This window comes from Pseudorca crassidens, chromosome 11, assembly GCF_039906515.1.
Source record: "Pseudorca crassidens isolate mPseCra1 chromosome 11, mPseCra1.hap1, whole genome shotgun sequence".
In the NCBI taxonomy this organism is placed as follows: Eukaryota; Metazoa; Chordata; class Mammalia; order Artiodactyla; family Delphinidae; genus Pseudorca; species Pseudorca crassidens.
In genome coordinates this window covers 8,072,403-8,093,497 of record NC_090306.1, presented here as the reverse complement: position 1 = coordinate 8,093,497, position 21,095 = coordinate 8,072,403, and the positions used below count along the sequence as shown (strand labels likewise).

Below are 21,095 nucleotides of genomic sequence, written 5' to 3'. Positions count from 1 at the left end.
TGGAAGTTTGAATTAACAGTGTTCTTCCATAAATTACTTATATTTGTTTATTATTTTGTGGGTTCATATCTTAGCCATTAAGTCAATTATCGATTACTTTTACAAACTAAGTATTTTTTAGTCTTTTTCTGTTGTTTTATTTTCAATATTGTCTAGGTTATATATAAGTTTAGTGTATCATGTAACATTTTCCAATACATGAAGTATTTCCTCAATTTTTAATGTCTTCTCAGAACTCCTCAACCATTCAAAATAACGACCATTTGGTAACACTTTTCATAAGTAAATGTAAGTCACCAAATAATGTAATTTAGTGTAGGAGATTGTTGTACATGCCAACATTACTCTTTCCCCATCTTTAAAATACTCTATCTTTAACCATTACTGGATTTCAAAATTATCATAAATATGGGTGAATCTCTCTTTTCTAATAAAACATTTTAATTTTAATACAAGCATTATAATGGTGTTAAAATATTTCTGTGGAATCTGAGTAGGATATTATTAGTCATGAACTTCTTTACTCCTCCCTAATTTATTGCTTTTCATTGTTTCAACCAAAAATATATTGTCAAATGTAGAATAACTTAAAAAAAAAAAGTATTCTACCATGAGACACTTGCTTAAAGCTCTAAGGAATTTAAAACCAGGCCTTAAGATTGTTCTACTGCGAAGTGAGCACTAGACTCTACCCCGCCCATTTTACTGTACTAGGGATCTCATCTTACATACACCATTCATTCCTAAGTACACTTAGGGCACTGTCTGACATAATTCAGCTGCAGAGATGAATAACCAAGGAGTAACCTGTGCAGAACTGAAGATAGCCAAGAACTCAAAGAGGCAGCAAATAAAACCTAAGGGCACTAAAAGTTCCATTTCAATAACTGAGCAGGAAATAACCTATGCAGAATCAAATCTTCAAAATGCTTATCAGAATCTTCGAGGGAATGACAAGAACTACCACTGCAAAGGTAAAACATTTAATAGTCACATGATGGAACTGTTCTAGGATATGCAGTTGGAGTACAGAGGTTGGAGAAGGAGTAGGGGATAAGTTCACATATTTTTCATTTTGAGGAACAGAACTTGACGTTGGAGATGGGATTCTAATGTGAAACTGGAGGACTACTTTTATTCTGGCATTGCTGTAATTTGTAGTCTTTGATCAACAACTCATGAAGCGTTATATATGCTGAAAATGCAAAGGTATATTCTGAGAGAAAGATTATAGTGGTAGAAATGGGCTTGGGGTCCAAGTTTATATATATAACTCCCTGTTTATGTGGGTTCTCTTGTTTGTAAACTTTCTAAACAACTGTCACCATCACTCTTTTCTCAGTGTTTCCTTTTCTTTCCCTGCAGATTTACCATCACCTCCAGAGAAGCTCATTGCTGGGGTTCTGGGAATCATCTGCCTTGTTTTGATGTCCAGTGTGGTAACAATGATAGTTTTTACTCCCTGTAAGTAGATTTTTGAAAAATTGTAAGGGAACTTTACACTTTAATGATGGTCAGTGCCTCTAAACAGTTCATAATATTATGGAATGGGCATCTCATTAAAATGTATGCATTTAGACTAAATGTGGAATGGTTATTCTGAATTTGTCAAAAGTATACAACACAATAATTACAGAGAGTATGTATATGTATATTCTGATTTCATAACTCAAAAGCATGCTTTAGGATATTGAAAGATCTTACTGAGAAATACAAATTAATTCTTGAGATTGGTTAAAACAAATACTATAAGAGATGGTGATCTGTTCCTTTAGGCTTTTGAAATATTTTTTCAACCAAATCTTCATTACTTAATTTTTCTTGGTAAAATCAATTTTATTCCAGATTATTCTGATCCTAAGCAATAAACCAAATTTCAACTCAGAAACTACAATCATTATGATTTATTTAGATCAATATTAACTTTTATAATGATTAATTTTGTAGGTACTGCAATACGGGAGCAGAATAACTCCTCTCCGATAAAAAGGCTCCAGAAAGGTACATAATGATTTTCAAAGTTCTGATATAAATACAGTTTGTATTTTGTCTCTATCTTAGGCTAGTGAAAATAAGAATAGATTTTGGGGTTGAACATAAATTACAAAATATGGCAACAAATATTCATAAATAATGATTATAGGAGAGTGTTTCTCCCTATGCAACAATATGATCACCATACCCACTGTTGCCACTGGCTCAAATTTCCTCCCTCTGTAATATGATAAGAGACAAATAATTTTGCTATTCTAAAACAGAGGTTTCATTTCTTGATTTTCAGGACATGTAAAGAGTGGCTATTTCTGTGTGTTTGCTTTATACGGAGACATAAATTGGGGGGTGAGAGACTGACACTTCTGTGAATGTATGAGTGTGGTTTGTTTTATATGCACCAGCCTTGAGGGTGCATAGATGTGTTTTATATATATACACACATATATATTTATACCTATGCATATATGTAAGTTAGTTTTCATTTTTTTTAATTCAAATTGTTTTTAGATAATAATTCACAATCTTTCTTCAGAATGTCATGCTGGTCATTGTCCAAAACAGTGTTTTACATATTTCAACAATTGCTATTGTATTCATTTGGAAAAAAAAACATGGAATGAGAGTGTGACGGCCTGTGCTGCTAAGAACTCTACTCTGCTTTATATAGATAATGAAGAAGAAAAGGTAAGATACTAAATGTTGCAAACACTTTGTTAAAGGCTTGATTCAGTCAATATTATATTTGCTAGGATTCACTTGCGGTTTTGTACATATTTGCAGTTTGTTTAAGGCCTATTAATGTTCCATTAAACAACAGAATACAACTTTATGATATTCTATTTATATTTTTATACCATTAATACACGTTTGATAATTTCCAGTTCTTGCTTTTCATAAAAAAAACATGTTTCTACAAATGCTATTATTTTCTAAAATAAACTGTGCTATTTAATTTTACAATATATAAAGGAAAATAAACATATCATGATTTTGCATATTGATCACAAAATGTATAGAACCATGTAATTGCATATCAGATCGTGGAATAGAAGTTTCCACTTCATAGCAGCCCCACTCCTCTGTATTCTCTCATCACTTCTCCACCCTCCGTGTATACCCACTGTCCTGACTTTTGATATTATAGAATCTCTTTGCTTGGTTGTTGTTTTTGTGTGTGTGTGTGTGGTACGCGGGCCTCTCACTGTTGTGGCCTCTCCCATTGCGGAGCACAGGCTCTGGATGCGCAGACTCAGCGGCCATGGCTCACGGGCCCAGCCGCTCTGTGGCATGTGGGATCTTCCCGGACCGGGGCACGAACCCGTGTCCCCTGCATCGGCAGGCGGACTCTCAACCACTGCGCCACCAGAGAAGCCCCTCTTTGCTTGTTTTTGAACTTCATATACATGGAATCATAGAGTATGCATTTTTCTTCCTGTCTCCTCTCACCCCCATATGCTATTTTTGCCATTCATCCATATTATTGCATTTATGTGTAGTTTGTAAATTTCCACTGCTCATTATGTAAATATAACATTTAAAATCCAATCTACCCAATGTCTCTGGTTACAGATGGAGTCTTATGCCCTCAGATATAAAGAGGCTTCCCGGGTTCAGTACTTTTAGTCATGGGATCCCCTTCGCTGGTCCCACCTCCACCCCTACCCCCCAACTCTGGTATCTCTCGGTGGAGGGAGAGGAGAAGCCCTTACTCTGGCTGCTTCTTGTTAGCAGGTGTCCTGCTGGATCACCTCGTAAGGCTCACCTGGTGTCGCCCACAGGATTCCCCTCAACACCAAGGAGGAATGGCTAGGCTGGGTGTTGGGAAGCAGCAGGCCTAGGTCACTTTCTTCGGTTGGGTGGTGGATATAAGATGCCCCTAATAGTTGTTCCTTAACCCCAGGGTCGCAAACCATTTCACCTTTCTCTTTCCACCTTTCAGAGTTCTCCTTGACTTGTGTCTTTCATTAGTTCCAGTGTTTACAGTTGTACCTAGCTGGGCGCAGCTGAGAGAAACGAGTCTCTGACTCCTTGTCTGGTCCCTTGGATTCTAGCAACACAGAAACAGAGTGATTGGGGGTTGATCTAGTCAAAGAACGGTGTGAGCCCCAGGAAACCAAATCTTTGGCTTTCGTGTCACTTATTTTCTCAATTTCATTCCCTTAATTTCCTTCTAAAACCGAAACTCTGAGAAACATAGAGGAGAAATCCATTGATATGGTCACAGTATCCTGAGAAATGGATGTCACAGAATCTAAAATCTTATTTAAAGCCTTGCTATGTTAGTTTTGACAACATGGGTAACAGTTGAATTACATGAATCAGAATTTTCCTTATTAACCTAAGAAAAACAGTGAAACTGCTAAGCATAACTGTTTGAGTTAATTTTACATCAAAAGTACTGACCTTGGTTAATGTATTTGGCAGTATTAAAACTTTGAACTTTAATATATTTTTAGTGTTAGATGAGACTCTTAACACTCATTTTGTTCAGAAAACTAAGGATCCTATGAAAGAACACACTACTTGCCTTTGAAAAATTAATAAAAATCTTTCATGACGACTATTTAAGTGAAAATTCTTTATTTTGGGCTAGAAATTCCTGATGTCCCTATCAATTATGTCATGGATTTCAGTCTTTCGTAAAGGCCGTGATCATCCATGGATGTGGCTAAATGGTTCAACTTACAAACTACAGTAAGTTTTTTAAAATAATACTGTATAGAGGAGGAAGAGATTAAAAATAAAAATTTTAAGAATAATATTAAAACATTTGTTTTAGTTGAATTATAGAAAGATGAAGGAGGATGTTGAAAGTTAATAAAATGTTGATATAGTTATTAAAGAATGGGCTCCTCAATAGCCCATTTCCCTAATAACAAGCTCTTACTAAAATTATATTAAAATATCATTACCCATTTTCAAAATAGCTTTTATTACAGTGACATGGAAAATGCTATTGTTTCATGAGTTGTCCTCATATGATATAACAGAATTGTGCATTTTTTTCCATTACAGTATAACAGACCCATCACCTGATGAACGTAACTGTGCTCTGCTCTATCCATATGGCATTAAATCAGACAGTTGTGAGCGTCCACATACATATAATTGCAAGGATCAGCTTGAGAAAATGTGAGTTTGGATGCTGTTGAGTAACTTTAACTTTTATGAAATGGAAATAATATTATGATTGTATAAATTTTAAAATGAATTATATTGAAATATAATATGCACACCAAAAAGTATAGATATCGTTACTTTTGTGTCTGGCTTTTTTTACTCTACATTATTTTTATGGCCTTCAACCTTTGTAAAAGATCGCATGTTGTGTGAGTCCATTTATATGAAATATCAAGAAGAAGGAAACCTATTCTAGAGGCAGAGAGTGGATTGTTGGTTACCAAGGGCTGAGCAGAGGTAGGATTGGAAAATGACTGCTGATGGTTACTATGTTTCTTCTGGGGGCGATGAAAACGTCTAGAGTTTGTTACTGTTGATGGTTGTAAACTCTGTGAATATACTAAAGAAAAAAAATCACTGATTTATACACTTTAAGTGGATACATTTTATGCCATGTAAATTACACCTCAATAAAGCTGTTTTTAAAAAAAATCCTGGAATTATGTTTGGGATTGCATTTAATCTTCAAAGTAATTTGTAAAGATAGTCATCTTTACAATATTGGCTCTTCCAGGCAATATCATGCTTTATCTCTCTATGAATTAGGTTTTCTTTAAATTCTCCCTATTATATTTTGTATTTTTCTATATTGAGTTCTTAAAGATACATTGGTATTTCACTCTCATGCTTTTGTAAATGACATCCTCATTTGAAAATTTTTAGTAAGTTTTGCTGCTGTAAACAGTAATACAATGAGGTTTACATATTGGTCTTATAGCCAATGATTTCTCTGACTTTATGTATTAATTCTGTCATTTCAAATATATAGTCTTCTGGATTTTTATATAACAGCTCTTGCATTTGTAAATAATCATACTTCATTTCTTCTTTCCAGATGCAATTTTTTTTCTTGACTTATTTTTATAGGCTAGGATTTTATTTTCAATGTCAAATAGAAGGTACAGTAAAGGTTCTATATGTATCCTTTTCTATTTTCGAGGAAAAGATTTCAATATTTCATCAATATGAGGTTCATCTTAAGGTTTTTTTCATCATAAGTTTCTCATATGAAAACAGTTCCATAATATTCTCATTTTTCAAACAAATTTTATAATCAATTGACGTTACATTTGTATTGTTTTTCCATCAGTTGGAATGATAAACGTTTTCTCTGTATAATGATTATGAAGTAAATTACCTTTATTTCTTTCATATGTTAAACCAGTCTTGCATTTTGAAGTAAAATCACAATGATCATGTGTTGTCCTTTTTAAAAAAATCAATGCATATATTATATCTAGGTCAAGCTGAAGTTTTTCTTTATCTGTGTTCCCAAAGAAATTTGACTGAGTTTTCATTTACGTTATGTACTTGACAAGTTGTTACCAAGGCTATTTTTAGGAAGCATTTCCTTTTCTTTTACCTGGACCTTTGTGAAAGAGTACTGCTACCTTTTCAAGTGTTATTATTCACTACTAGTGCCATCTGAGCTTCTAGAACTTTTTTGTGGGAAGGTTTATATAACGAACTCAATTTCTTTACAATATGTGTTAGGTTTACTCAGGTTTCTATTTTTTGTGATGCATTTTGGTAATTTTCAATTTAGGATTTTTCTATTTTTTATAGATACTAAAATGTTTTCATAATATTGCTTTTTTTATCTGTAAAAACCACATGGTATCCCCATATTTATTATAGACATAAAAGACTTGTTTCTTCTCAAATTTTTTTTTTTTGGCCACACCGCATGGCTTGTGGACTCTTAGTTCCCTGACCAAGGAATGAACCCGGGGCCTCGGCAGTGAGAGCGTGGTGTCTTAACCACTGAACCATCAGGGATTCCCTCTCCTCACCTTTCTTTCAGCAGTCTTTTATCAATTTTATTAAATGTTTTCAATGAGAATACATTTGGCCTTGTTCCTCTCTATTGTAATTTTGTTCTTTGTCTTGATTTTGTACTATTTATTGTTTTCTTCCTTCTACTTCATTTGGTTTTAATTTCACCTAAATTTAGCTTTTCCATTTTTAGTTTCTTGTGATGCATGCTTGGATTTCTGCTTTGTTTTCTTTTATTTAGTTTGTAAGGTAAGCATTTAAGGCAATCAATACTTCACAAGACAGACATTTGGTTTTATATTTTCCTTGTAATTCTTATAAAAATTTTGAACGTTCATTGCGGTCATTTCTATGGTCCATCTGTTACTTAGACATTTATTACTGAATTTAACACCATATAAGGATTTTCAAAGTTTTGGTTATTGACTTCTGCATATAGTAAAGAGCATTCTGTTTGGTTAGAGAACTTTCTGTGAAGCTAGAAATATTCCACATCTTTGTTAAAAGTGGCTGGTGTGAAAGAGGAACCAATATTAAAATATTATTTTTTTAACTAATTAAAATTGAATGCCCACATTTCAAGTGCCCACTTGCCAAACTTGCCTAGCGGCTACTGCAGTGACACCACTTCTATATTTTTATATGAATATGCTTGGAAATATGATTTATAGTGTATTTTTTGAAAATTTCTATGTACAAAAATATGAATAGTCCATACTAGTATATAGTATGTGTTCTACATATATGTATTGATTAGTTGTCTAGTTTAAATCTTTCTTTAGCCTTACTGATATCTGCTTGTTTGTAAGCAGTGAGAGAGAATCATTTAAATCTCTATTAGTAATAGTTCACTTTTTTCAAACTTATGTTGAACTTGTATTATTAAGTACATAAAGATTTTTTAGAAAACATTGCTAATAGTTTAGATACTCTATCTATCATTATGAAACATGCTTCATCATTTCCAATACGGCTCTTGCCTTCTATTATAACAGTATACTAACTATAGCAATTTTCTACTGGCTTGTGTTGCATGGTATATTTTTCATCTTTTTACTTTCCTCTTTCTTTAGGCTTTTGTTAAAGGAGTTTCTCATTAAGATAGTGAACAGTTATTTTAAATATTCTTAGAATTTAAATTGGAAGTTACTCTATATTTAACATAATTTTTAAATTATTCTAAGATATATTTACATATATTATTTATATATAAGTATGTATTGTATGTATATATAATTAATTAAGTATAATATAGTTATCCTTAATCAGAGATGAATGCTACCATTTCTTTGAACTCCACTTCTTTTGTTGTTTTCTTTTTATCTTTCACAATAACTATTTTAACTATTTTAACTATCCTCTGTTGTCAGTTTAATGTTTTAAATATTATGTTATTAGTGCCCCACATTTTACAGCATAAATTCTTAACTCAGTAAAGTCTAACAAATTAATACCTTTACCCTTTCTCGAAAAGTGAAAAGACATAACTACCTTCTACCTTTATTTACTGCTTATGCCGTATTTGCTCCCTTGAATTCGAATACAAATATGTATTTTAAAATTTGAAACTTTATTGTTAATATTTTGTCGACTCGATATCCATTAAATATATCCACATAATTCTTACAACTCTTCTTTCCCTTCTGCATATCCAGGTTTTCACCTAGAATAAGGGTTTCTTTTTTTATATATACATCTTTATTGGAGTATAATTGATTCACAATGCTGTGTTAGTTTTGTTGTACAACAAAGCGAATCAGCCATATGCATACATATATCCCCATATCCCCTCCCTCTAAAGCCTCCCTCCCACCTTCCCTATCCCACCCCTCTAGGTGGTCGCAAAACACGGAGCTGATGTTGCTGTGTTATGCAGCTATATCCCACTAGCTATTTTACATTTGGTAGTGTATATATGTCAATACTTCTCTCATTTTGCCCCAGCTTCCCCTCCCAACCCTGTGTCCTCAAGTCCATTCTCTATGTCTGTGTCTTTATTCCTGGCCCGCTGCTAGGTTCATCAGTACCATTTTTTAAAAAATTCCATACATATGTGTTAGCATATGGTATTTGTTTTTCTCTTTCTGACAGTTCATTCTATATGACAGACTCTAGGTCCATCCACCACATACAAATAACTCAATTTCGTTTCTTTTTAGGGCTGAGTAATATTCCATTGTATATGTATGCAACATCTTCTTTAGCCATTCATCTGTCAATGGACATGTAGGTTGCTTCCATGTCCTGGCTATTGTAAATAGTGCTGCAATGAACATTGTATGAACAATGTATATTTGCATTGTTATATCTTCTTGATGAATAACTCTTTTATCATTATATGCAATGACTTTCTTTAGCTCTTGTTACCATTTTTGTTTAAATTCTATTTTGTTTGTTATAAGTATCACTACCCCTTCTTTATTTTGGTTTCCAATTCTGTGGAATATCGTTTTTCATCCCTTCACTTTTAGCCTAAGTGAATCCTCAAAGCTGAAGTGAGTCCCTATACGTATATATGTAGTTGGGTCTCAGTTTTCTTATCCATCCAGTCACTCTATGCCTTTTGGTTAGAGAATTCAATCCATTTACATTTAAGGTAATTATTAACAGGCAGGCACTTACTTAAGCCATTTTATTGTTTTCTGGATCTTTTGTAGTTTCCTTGTTCTTTTCTCTTTCTCTTGCTGCATTTGTTTGTGAATTGATAATTTCCCATAGTGGTATGTTTTGATTCTTTTCTCTTTATTTTTTTGTGAATCTATCATAGGTTTTCACTTTGTGATTACCTTCAGGCTTAAATAATACATGCTATAGATATAACAATCTATTTTATGCTGATAACAACTTCAGTTGCAAACCAAACCTTACCTTTTTACTCACTCTTTTTATGTTTTTCATATCACAAAAAGGTAATTTTTTTATATTGTGTGTTTAAAAACAAATTATTTTTGCTATAGTTATTTCTAATATTCTTTTCCTTTAACCTTTATACTATTTCAGTATTAGAGTATTCTGGATTTGACCTTGACCAATGTCCTGTATATTTTCTATGTTCTCATGTTACTAATTAGCATCCTTTCATTTGAGGTTAAAGAACCCCTTTCAGCATTTCTCATAAGACAGGTCTAGTGATGATGAATTCCCTCAGCTTTTGTTTGTTTTTTTGAGAAGATCTTTATCTTTCAATTCTGAAGGACAAATTTGCCAGGTTGAATATTCTTGCTTGGCAGTTTTTTTCCCCGGCACTATCCCACTCTCTCCTGGTTTGTAAGGTTTTGCTTGGAAATCTCATAGCCCTCTAGGAGTTCCCCTGTAAGTTACTATCTTCTTTTTCTCCCGCTGGTTTTAAGACTATCTCTTTGTCCTTGATTGCTTTTTACAGTTTTATTATAATGTGTCTTGGAGAGAATCTCTTTAAGTTGATTTTGATTGGTGACTCAGGAGCTTCATAAATGTGGATATCAAAATCTCTCAGCAGACTTGGGAAGTTCTCAACCATTATTTTTTCAAAATAACTTTCCACCCCCTTGTCCCTCTCTCCTCCTGGAACTCCAGTAGTCTGCAAGTTGGTTCTTTTGATGATATGCCATATATCATATAGGCTTTATTCACTTTTTTAGTTGGTCTTTCTTTGTTCTCCTCTGACTGGATAATTTCAAAGGTCTTGTCTTCTAGTTTACAGATTCTTTCTTTTGCTTGATCCATTTGGTGTTGATGCTTCCATTATATTTTTGTTTCATCTATTGTATTCTTCAATTCTGTTTAGTTCTTTTTACGATTTGTATCACTTTGCTAACCTTATCATTTTTCATTTATTGTTTTCCTTACAGTGTTGAATTATTTTTCTTTTTTTCTTCTAGCTCGTTGAGCTTCCCTGAAACAGCTATTTTGAATTCTTTATTGGTTAATTCATAGATTTCCATGTCTTTGGGGTTGGTTGCTGGAAAATTACTGTGATCCTTTGGTGGTGACATTTTTCATGCTTCTTGAAGTTTTCTATTGCTGTCTTTGTATTTGAAGTAGTGGCCACCTTCTCCCATTTACTCACTGACCTCAGGAGAGAATTACCTTCCATCAAAACTGCTAATGATTCTGAGGCTTTTTAGGACCTTTTATGGACGCACCTGTTGCACACTTTGTGCTCCCTCTTGTGGCAAAAGTTTTAAGTTTGTATACCTTATCTTAATTTTGCAATGAACCAGGCTGGATGCTGAAAGCCTTTCTTTTGTTTTCACAAACATGATGTTAAAGTTCATGTTTGTGGTCTCTTGTTGGCCTTCAGATTCAGACTAGGTTTCTGCACATGCTCACTAGCCATCTGCCAAAGCTCACTCTCTATGCTACAGTTGGGAGTGCCCACAGGGAGGCAACTACAGGGTGTGGGTGTTTTGAGGTGAGGTGAGCTTATTACTGAGGGTACCTGTGGGCCAGTTGGGCGGATCCAAGTGGCTCATAGGCAGGTTTCCTGATGGAGCCAGTGACACAGTTAGTAGGATCTGCATCCTTTTAATGCCCTTTTAGAGTCCTATTTGCTGCTATCTTAGACTCTTCTCAGCCCCCCAGTTATACATATGATTCAGTGCCCTGGGTGAGGCATGAGAGAAATCAGCCTCTTTGGCAGCCTCCCATATAGCTGAGAAGGCCGGGTGCTCACTCACACTCTCTTACTTTTCCTAGTGGAAAAAACATGGGCCAAGAAGGTCTCTCTTGGCCCTAAAACTGTGTTTCCATGGAGGAAGGGTAACGTAGGTAAAGTCAGGTTGCTCCTCTTATCTTCTCTAATGCATCCAATCTCATATTCTTTGCTCCAGTGGTGTGGTGGAACTTCTTCTCTGGAAGCCTGGACCTCCACAAGGGTTCTTTTGTCTGTGAGTGATTGTCTAAGACATTGTTTTCCAGAGGTTCCCTGAAAGAGGGAGGAACTGGAGCTGGTTCACAGGCAACTGCAGGGTCCACAGATGGGACTGAGTTCTGTATCACTCAATTTCAAATCATATAAAGTGGAAAACACCAAGAATAGTCAAGACAGTGTGGGTGAAGAGCATGAAGAATATATTTTGTCATTAGTCCGAGGAACCGAACCAAATTCTGGAAAAAAAAAAAAGTCTATGAATATATTGAACAATAAATATGTGGTTGCAGAGGTAATATTACAGATCCTAAGAAAAGAATAGATTATTCAATAAAGGTGATGGAAAAAATCATTTCCCTGTGGAAAAGTATTGAATATCAGAGATCTAATTATGAAAGACGTCCTCACAAGTTTAACAGAAAATACAGCTGCAAACTTCAAAACCTTTGGTGAAGGATACACTTCTCAATCAAATTTCCAAAAATCCAAATCATAAATGCAAACGATGCTATAAAGTAATAATTAAATAAGTAAATTTATTATCTGGACAGTAAAATATATTATTAAGATTGGAAAGATACACCCAGACTAGCACAGATTATACAATCAGTGAGTGGTTTGCTGGATCGGGCTCATAGCTAATCAAAAGAGATTATTGTTAAAATTTCAGGAATTTTGAAAACAAGCTGTTAAACACAATCATTACTAAAATTCAATTATATAAATATAAATATTGTAAATCATACTAACAATAAAAGTAATAAATACTCAAAACTCATTTTTAGTTATTTTGCTAAATTTACTATACTTATGAAGTTATTTGCATCTATCATATCTGGTTGTTGAAATACTGTACAATGTTGTACTACTATAAATCTCTTCCCTTCTCAATTCTGCATTCAGTGGTATCAGGTTAGTAGCTTTAAATTTGATTATGGTCAGAGTACTTACACAAATAAAATTGGCAAACTCTACCAATGAGATCTTCCCCACCACCATAGAGTGGGTTTTTAAACATTTACTAATTTACACTGGGTGCACTTAACAATAGATTTCTATCTAGAATATACAAAGAACTTATGTAAGTCCATAAAAAGGCAACCGATTCAACATAAAATATGTGAAAAGACAATTCACAGAGAATTAGACCTGAATATTCCTTAATGATACTATTATAAAAGTTAAATGTAAGTAATTATCATGCAAAGGCAAACCAAGACATCCTAACAAAATTTTGTATTCACGATATTAGAAATATGAAAAGATTGTAGATTCCAAATCATGGATATGGTGTAAAAAAATGGAAGTTCTCATGTACTTCTGCTTGGGGTGAAAGTAATAACAAGTTTTGAAAAGCAATTTGTCAATATTTGTGAAGTTTTGAATATACTTATACTAGTACCCCAAAACTGGTAAGTACATAGTCTAGAAGAAACACTCCTGTAAATATGGTTAAGGAAAGATATTGAAGAACATTCAAGACAGAATTTTGAGTGATAATAAAAATGAAAAACAGGAAGAATCTGAATATCTTTAGAAAAGAAAATAGGTGAAAATATTGTCCTATATTCATAGAATAGACTATATTTTATGAAGAAAGTGAATAAAATAGCACAATATTGAGTATATCAATATTAAGGGAGGTCAAAAATACAAATTTGAGCCAATATAAATAATTCTAAAAATACACATTATACATTGTTTATGTCCTTTTTAAAAATACATGCAAGACATAGCCGTATGTATTAGATATAAATAAATAGGTAATAGGTATCCTCTAAAGGGAAAAGAGGGAATTAAATTATGAATGAGCAGATAAAAATTTTACATCTATTCATAATATATTTCCTAAGCTTGATAGTGGGTACATTAGTGTTTGTCATATTATTCTTTAAGCAAAAATTATTATCAATAAGGCAATTTAGAAATGTTTCAGAATATTTATATAAACTTAGAGCAACAGAAGACTTTGTAGGCAACCCAGTACACCCCCTAATCAATAAATAAAAGACTAGAAATATTTATCTACGTAACATAACAATTATGTCAAATAAATAATGGAAAATATATAAAACTCATAACTAATGTTTGATGAGCACTTATTATGTACCATACATTATTTTATGTGCTAAAGATACATCAGTGAAGGAGACAAACTTCCTGTCCTTTCATATTTTATATTCTGGTGAGGAAGAAATATAAAAAGCAAAATAAACAGGTTAGAATAAATGATACAAGTAAAAATAAGTTACATTAAGAAATAAAACATATTAATAGTGTGTTCAGGAAAAGAAACTCTAGAAGATAACATTTGACAGAAGTTAAACGAAATAATGAACTTATCTGGGCAAATAAAATTCATATCTGTCGGAGCAGAAAGGCCAAAGAAATAAACGGTGTTGGTGAGGAACAATAAAAAGAACAATGAGTCTAAAGAGAGAGAAAGAAGATGAAGAATAGGTCAAGAGAGAAGAAAAGTTGATATGGACCTAGTGCTTGACCACTTCTGAGTATTAAAAAAACAGAAATGAGGTACACATTTTTGCAAGTACTTTTTAGATGGTTTTCATTCTTTTGACTGCATCACTCGCTGAGACTGAAAATGTGAGTCATTGCTCTTAAAGATACAAGCATATATGTCTTTAATAATCTAAAACAACATCTAATTACAAGGAAATATTTGGCTTTCTGGTTTGTAATCACATCGGGAACCACCACTCAAACCCTGTTTTAGTGTAATAATGATTATTCCTAGTAACCTTGAGAACACATCACGTTTGAAAATTTCTTTTTTAACTTGTCTTCTTGACATTTCTTATTGAGAGAAAATTCTGTAAACCACAGAGTATTTTTTAAACAAACTGTCTAACATTAAAGATATTTAGAAAGTAAAACTTCGTGTTTTGAATCATAAAACTAAGGCCCATGAGGTCCATTTGTATTTTAAAATAGAAATGGGTTAAAAATCCCAACTGGCTTTACACCTTATTATGTCTATATATTAGGTCATCATCCCCTTCCTTAAACTGCTTACTCTAGTATCCTCTATATTAATGGTACCATCATTATTTCATTCAGTAAAAAATAAAAACGTATGCATCTTTCTTATCCTTTCCCTCTCCCCACTCTTTTTTTTTTTCGGGACACGGGCCTCTCACTGCCGTGGCCTCTCCAGTTGTGGAGCACAGGCTCCGGACGCACAGGCTCCGGACGCACAGGCTCCGGACGCACAGGCTCAGCGGCCATGGCCCACGGGCCCAGCCACTCCGCAGCATGTGGGATCTTCCCGGACCTGGGCGCGAACCCGTGTCCCCTGCATCGGCAGGCAGACTCTCAACCACTGTGCCACCAGGGAAGCCCCCTGTCCCCACCCTTGTCTTCACCTACTGTCAGATCTAATGTCATCAACTATGTGAGTAACCTCCCAATTATTGTCATCTTCACAATTCCTAACATCACAGTTTTGGATAAAAACACTATTTACTTCTACTGTCCCTAACTATTTTTCTTATTTGTTCTTTATCCCCATCTGTATCAAATCTGTTGTCCTCTGAACAGGTCAAATTGTCTGCCCACAGTGTGGAAACCTGACCTTGTCAATCCTTTCTTAAAACTCCTCAAAGGGCTTTTACTGACTGTATGGTGCTATTCAAGCTTAGATTATGAATCTTTCTTCTCACTCACACACACCCACTCCTTGTCCTTCCAGACTGTTCCAGGTTCCATCCATCTCCAGATATTCATAACCCCACCTAATAAACCAACAGTACTGGAGTGTGTATAGCTCTCTTTATTCATTTTACTGTCTCTTTCTTCTGAGTCTTTGTCATTTCCATCTTCAATTCTTGGTATGTGTTAACCCCGTTCCACTTGATATCTAACATATTGTTTTAAAAAACACTCCCTCTAAATCACCTAATCAAGGACATCTTCCCTAACACCATTTCCTCATAGTCGATACTGGTCATCCATTGCAAAATTGTTATGTATAATCCTAGCTTCTCTACTACCCAGTAATTGTATCTACCATTGCAAATTACATATTAATTTAAAACCATATGCTTATGTCTATGCCTTTAATAGATTGTGGACAATTCGATGATAGGGATTGTGCTATATACTTTATTAAACTATGTATATCCATTGCCAAACAATATGCTTGACACACAGAAATCCTTAACAGATACTAGCTCAAACAAGAAACAAGAAACAGCCTTCATGAAAATACAGCAGTTTCCTATTTGTATGTTTATTTATATATTCTGTTGTGCTTTGATGTTGTTAATTCTGTGTAAAATAATGGAGAAAAAAATTAATGCAGTTTAAAAAGGCTCCAGGAGATGGGCTAACACCACAGAAGGAACATTGTAAGCTTTTAGTAGTTATTTTCAAACTCTCCAAGAGGATAATGTGAGAACTGTAGAGCTTAAATTGAATGCATTTTTATTCTTGTGTACACAAATGAATCTACTGGGAACAAATGAAGAAGCAATACATCAATTAGAATTTGACCAACTGCTATTAGGTGCATTTAAAAAAAAAAGTTGTGACTTGGGAGACCTTGGTTCTACCTAGATCTTCAACTAATGAGCCTTTTTCTTTGGGAAAAGTGCTGTCTTATTCCTAACTCTATGTCCTTGGGCACCTGGGATAAGTACTGTCCAAATTTCATGATATTTACACAATTCTACTATTCTTTGATATTTAAAGTACTGAAGTAAACACAAAATCCACTTGGATGCAAGATGCAGAAGTTGTAAATAGCATCTTTCTTTTTTTCCATGAATGTGGAGATTACTGCTGTGGCAGGAAGTGTGAGGTCAAATGGCAAATAAACAAGCAATCAAACAAAAATAACTAGGATGCTAATAGAAATTTGAAGTCCTCTAATTTGTAAGTCACGCATGTGATTCACTTGAGAGCAGTTTTGAAAAGAGTTACTATTTACATGCTGTTTATTCTCAAATTCTAAGTTAATACCACAGGAGGAGAAAAGTTTTCAGTTTCATTATATCATATAGATGGATATTAAACAAACAATGAAGTTTTCTAGCATGGCCTAAGTGAATATAATGAAAATATTTCTTTGTGAAAGAAATGACATCTCAGTAGAATTGTTTATTTTTAGAATTACAGAAGGTTTCAACCGAGATGGGGCCAAGAAATTATTTATCCATTACAAGCTCAGGCAACTGTGTCAAGCAGTATCAGTTAGTTGCCAAGATGGTGATCTCTTCTCTTTCCCTCCCTGCTCAAGTTCAAGATTTATGAATTACCTGCCTTGTGTTCATTCTACTACAATGTACTAGTTGGCAGCATACGTTCCTTGCACAGTACGTAATACCCACTAAGTGTTCTGAATAAATATTTAGGTTCTGAATAAATATTTTTTCAAGTGTGTTTGCAGATTTTTCACTTTTTTATCACTCAGCATTTCAATTCTGCTTCAATATGCCCCCATGCATATCCAGACTCAGCTCTGTTTCTCCCTGTCCCATTTATTCACTTCATTGCTCATGTGAATTTTAGAATCTTTTTGTCATGTCTCTTATTAATCCAAACACATTTACAGAAAAGTCAAGACTACAAAAGTTTCCCTTGGTCATGGCCATACATCATATGCTTGTGTTTCTAGGCAACTGTCCAGTAAACATCCCTGACCACATCTACTTTTAGAGTCGCAGCTTGAAGTCAGTATCCTGCCCAGAGGACTGTTTCTCACCACAAAATTGCATTGTGCCTCACTACCTTCTCCCCTTATGGTACACAGGAAGAGCTTAATACAGGCTCAGTCATGTTAACCAGACTGTTATTTACTGGCCAAGAAGGCCTGTGGATTAGGCCGTGGTGGTTTTTCTCACTTAACGAATTTAGTTTCTGCATAGTTTGTGGAAGTGGTGGCAGTTAGATGACTTGAACCCAGGCTGTTTGCAAAGCATTGTAAATTTCTAGATCCAGTAGTTTTAAAAGGTCAGATAAATATGTCCTTATGCAACCTATACATGTACTTTTGTACTCAAATTACTCTTTCTGCATAAATTCATTTTGTTGGTTTTATTCCATTTATTAGAAGGTATGTTTTCTGAAGGCAATGTCATGTCTTTCTGCAATTTCACATGTCACTGAAACATCACTACTCTTCAGCACATCCTCAATAAATGTTCCATGATGACAGATGCAAGGTGAATATATGCTTAGCATTGAGAAAGATTTTGGAATTTCTTTGTACATATTGTCTCTTTTTTTTTTTTTTTTTTTTTTTTTGCGGTACGCGGGCCTCTCACTGCTGTGGCCTCTCCCGTTGTGGAGCACAGGCTCCGGACGCGCAGGCTCAGCAGCCATGGCTCACGGGCCCAGCCGCTCCGCGGCATGTGGGATCTTCCCGGACCGGGGCACGAACCCGTGTCCCCTGCATCGGCAGGCGGACTCTCAACCACTGTGCCACCAGGGAAGCCCTATATTGTCTCTTTATACAAGTAAGTTTTTGTAACCTCTCCCCTGCCTTTTAAGTTTTTTAACTCACCATCCTAACGCAGAATATATCTCTTTAAGAATCCTTAAAGAAGGATGTTAACTAGATGTTGTGGTGATCATTTTTCAGTATATACAAATATCGAATCATTATGTCATATATTTAAAACTAATATAATGTTATATGCCAATCACGCCTCAATTAATTAATTAAAAACACTTTGCCCCCCCCCCCCCCCCACTTCAAAGAAAAAGAATCCTTTCCTCACTCCATCAATTGATGTAGCAGGGCTTTTCATATGACACCATAGCTCTCCGTGCTCAGCTGTATCTATTTCCAGAAACTGTACCTGTAGGTATGTTTTGTGACTTTCCCACAGGACTCTAAGTTCTTATTTGAACTAAATGAAATAGTAGAATATTCAGATGTTCTGTTTCTTCCCTATTGCTATCTCTTTTTCTTGGTCTTTTATTTAAGAGACACATAATATCAGTTAAATATAAAGCCACTAGGGCTTCCCTGGTGGCGCAGTGGTTGGGAGTCCGCCTGCCGATGTAGGGGACACGGGTTCGTCCCCCAGTCCGGGAAGATCCCACATGCCGCGGAGCAGCTGGGCCCGTGAGCCATGGCCACTGAGCCTGCGCGTCTGGAGCCTGTGCTTCGCAACGGGAGAGGCCACAACAGTGAGAGGCCCGCGTACCGCAAAAAACAAACAAACAAACAAACAAAAAAAACCACTAACATAAAAAATAGCTCTTCAACTAAGTGTGATTTAGATTTCCCCATAAAAAGCCCACATTCATTTCCTTTTATAAACCAAATATTTTTTTAAAATGTGGTTGTAAATGTCAGCCTACATTTCATATATAGAGATCTAATTTTACTCTAAAATAGTCAATGGAAAATGTGGATTAGCTGAAAAGAATTTTGCTCAAAGACTGTCAGAAGATAACATTATTCTTTTTTCCTTCAACTTGTTTCATATTCACTTATCTTGTTTATTCTTGAACTTGTTTCACACTTTCTTGTCCATTTTTCTATCACCTACACTAAAATGTAAACTCCATGATGGCAAGAAATTTTGCCTAGATTGTTTAACATTTTCAAGGCTTAGAAAAGCACCCAGCAAATAGTTGTCACTAAAAAACCTATGTTGAATAAAATTGTTTATTGTCCAAGTTGAAACATATCAACAAATTTGCTTTCCTTATTTCCTTAGTATATTTTTAAGAATTTTGACTTTGATATCTTACTTTTCCTTAAAATTTTATGATGTTTTGTTATCTTACTTTATACTTTATCTCAATGTTTTGAATAAATGAAAATAAATAAAATATATACTGAATCAATCTTATAAATTGATATCAACTCTCATATATTTACTTATTTTTTTAATGCACACCAGGGTTGTGATTTAAGTTCCTAATTGTTCTGCATATGATGTATATACAGTAGGGATTCAAGTGTGTGTTTTTATATTGGCATAAAAAATTTCACAGCAGTAATTATTTAATAGTATCTCATTTCCTACTTTATCTGCAATGCTACCTCATCTGTTTTTTCATCTATTCACATGGCTTTTCATTGTCTGTATCTTTTCTCTTTCAATTTATCGGATTTGTCTACGTTCTCATGTCACTTTGTTGTAAGGGACATAGCTTTAGCAAAGGTCTTAAAAATTAGTAGGACAAGTCCCTCACCATTTTTTCTTCTTCAATAGTGATACGTCTACTCTTGGATTTTGCATTAATGAACATAGGATAACCTGGGATATTAATTGGAATTAAATTGAATCTCTAAAATATTTTAGGATTAATTGACATCGTTATTAGATTCAGTGGTCCTATCAAAATTTAGTTGTTTTTGAAAATATTTCTATAAAATTATACAATAAGTTCAATATAGATCTTGTCTATTCCTGTTAGATTTACTCATAAGTACCTTACAGTGTTTCTGTTGTGGTTGTTAAGTTACTTAATTATTTCTGTTTATTATTGAACTTTAATAGTATTTGCAAATTAATGTTACATTCAGTTATACTAATATTATTTCTATTAACTGGTCATTAAATTATATTTTTATGTTCTATGTGGATAAATATATCATCAGAAAAAAATTTTTTTAAGTCCTTTTCTTTTTAATTTCCTATGGTGGTCTTAAATGTGCTGGAGAATCTCCTCAATGATATTGAAAAGAAGTGGTATTATTATCATTTTGTCTTAATAATTTTCTAAAAAGCTACTAATACCTCAAGGTTAAGAATGATGTTTATACAGATTCTGATATACATGCTAAAGATTGTTTTTATCATGAAAAGCTGTTGAATTATAATAAATATGCATTCCATCTGGGTATATGCATCTTTTATTTCTTTAATCTACTGTTTGGAGCAAATTTCATTTAACAGTTTTTCTTCCAAAATAAAATTATTATTACAAGGCTGAAATAAACTCAATTTGGTCATCTATAGACTAGACAGTTTTATGTACTGTTTGATTTGGTTTGGTACTGTTTTAGGATTTTGTGACAATTTTCACAGTAAGATTGACTTTTCCTTTTCCTGTTAACACATTCTCATCTAATTTGGACATCAACACAACTCTAGTCGTAGTGAAAAAAAATAGCAACAATTCCTTTCTCCCCTATAGTTTAGGAAAGTTTTTATGTTTTAATTATTTCTTCCTTGAAAGTTTATTATTTCTCTCCTGTAAAAATATTTGGCTTGGGTTTCCCTGGTGGCGCGGTGGTTGAGAGTCCGCCTGCCAATGCAGGGGACGCGGGTTCGTGCCCCGGTCCGGGAGGATCGCACGTGCCGCGGAG

At 34.2% G+C, this 21,095-nt stretch overlaps 1 protein-coding gene across 1 annotated transcript; it reads left to right on the top strand.

The window, feature by feature from the left end:
- The first annotated feature begins 662 nt into the window (after positions 1–662).
- On the top strand, positions 663–5,607 carry LOC137201619 (NKG2-A/NKG2-B type II integral membrane protein-like). Its single transcript, XM_067695676.1, has 6 exons — positions 663–974; positions 1,366–1,464; positions 1,948–2,001; positions 2,528–2,679; positions 4,589–4,689; positions 5,011–5,607. The coding sequence occupies exons 1-6, from the start codon at positions 788–790 to the stop codon at positions 5,129–5,131; spliced, it is 714 nt and encodes a 237-aa protein (XP_067551777.1). The 5' UTR covers positions 663–787; the 3' UTR covers positions 5,132–5,607.
- Positions 5,608–21,095: the final 15,488 nt, after the last annotated feature.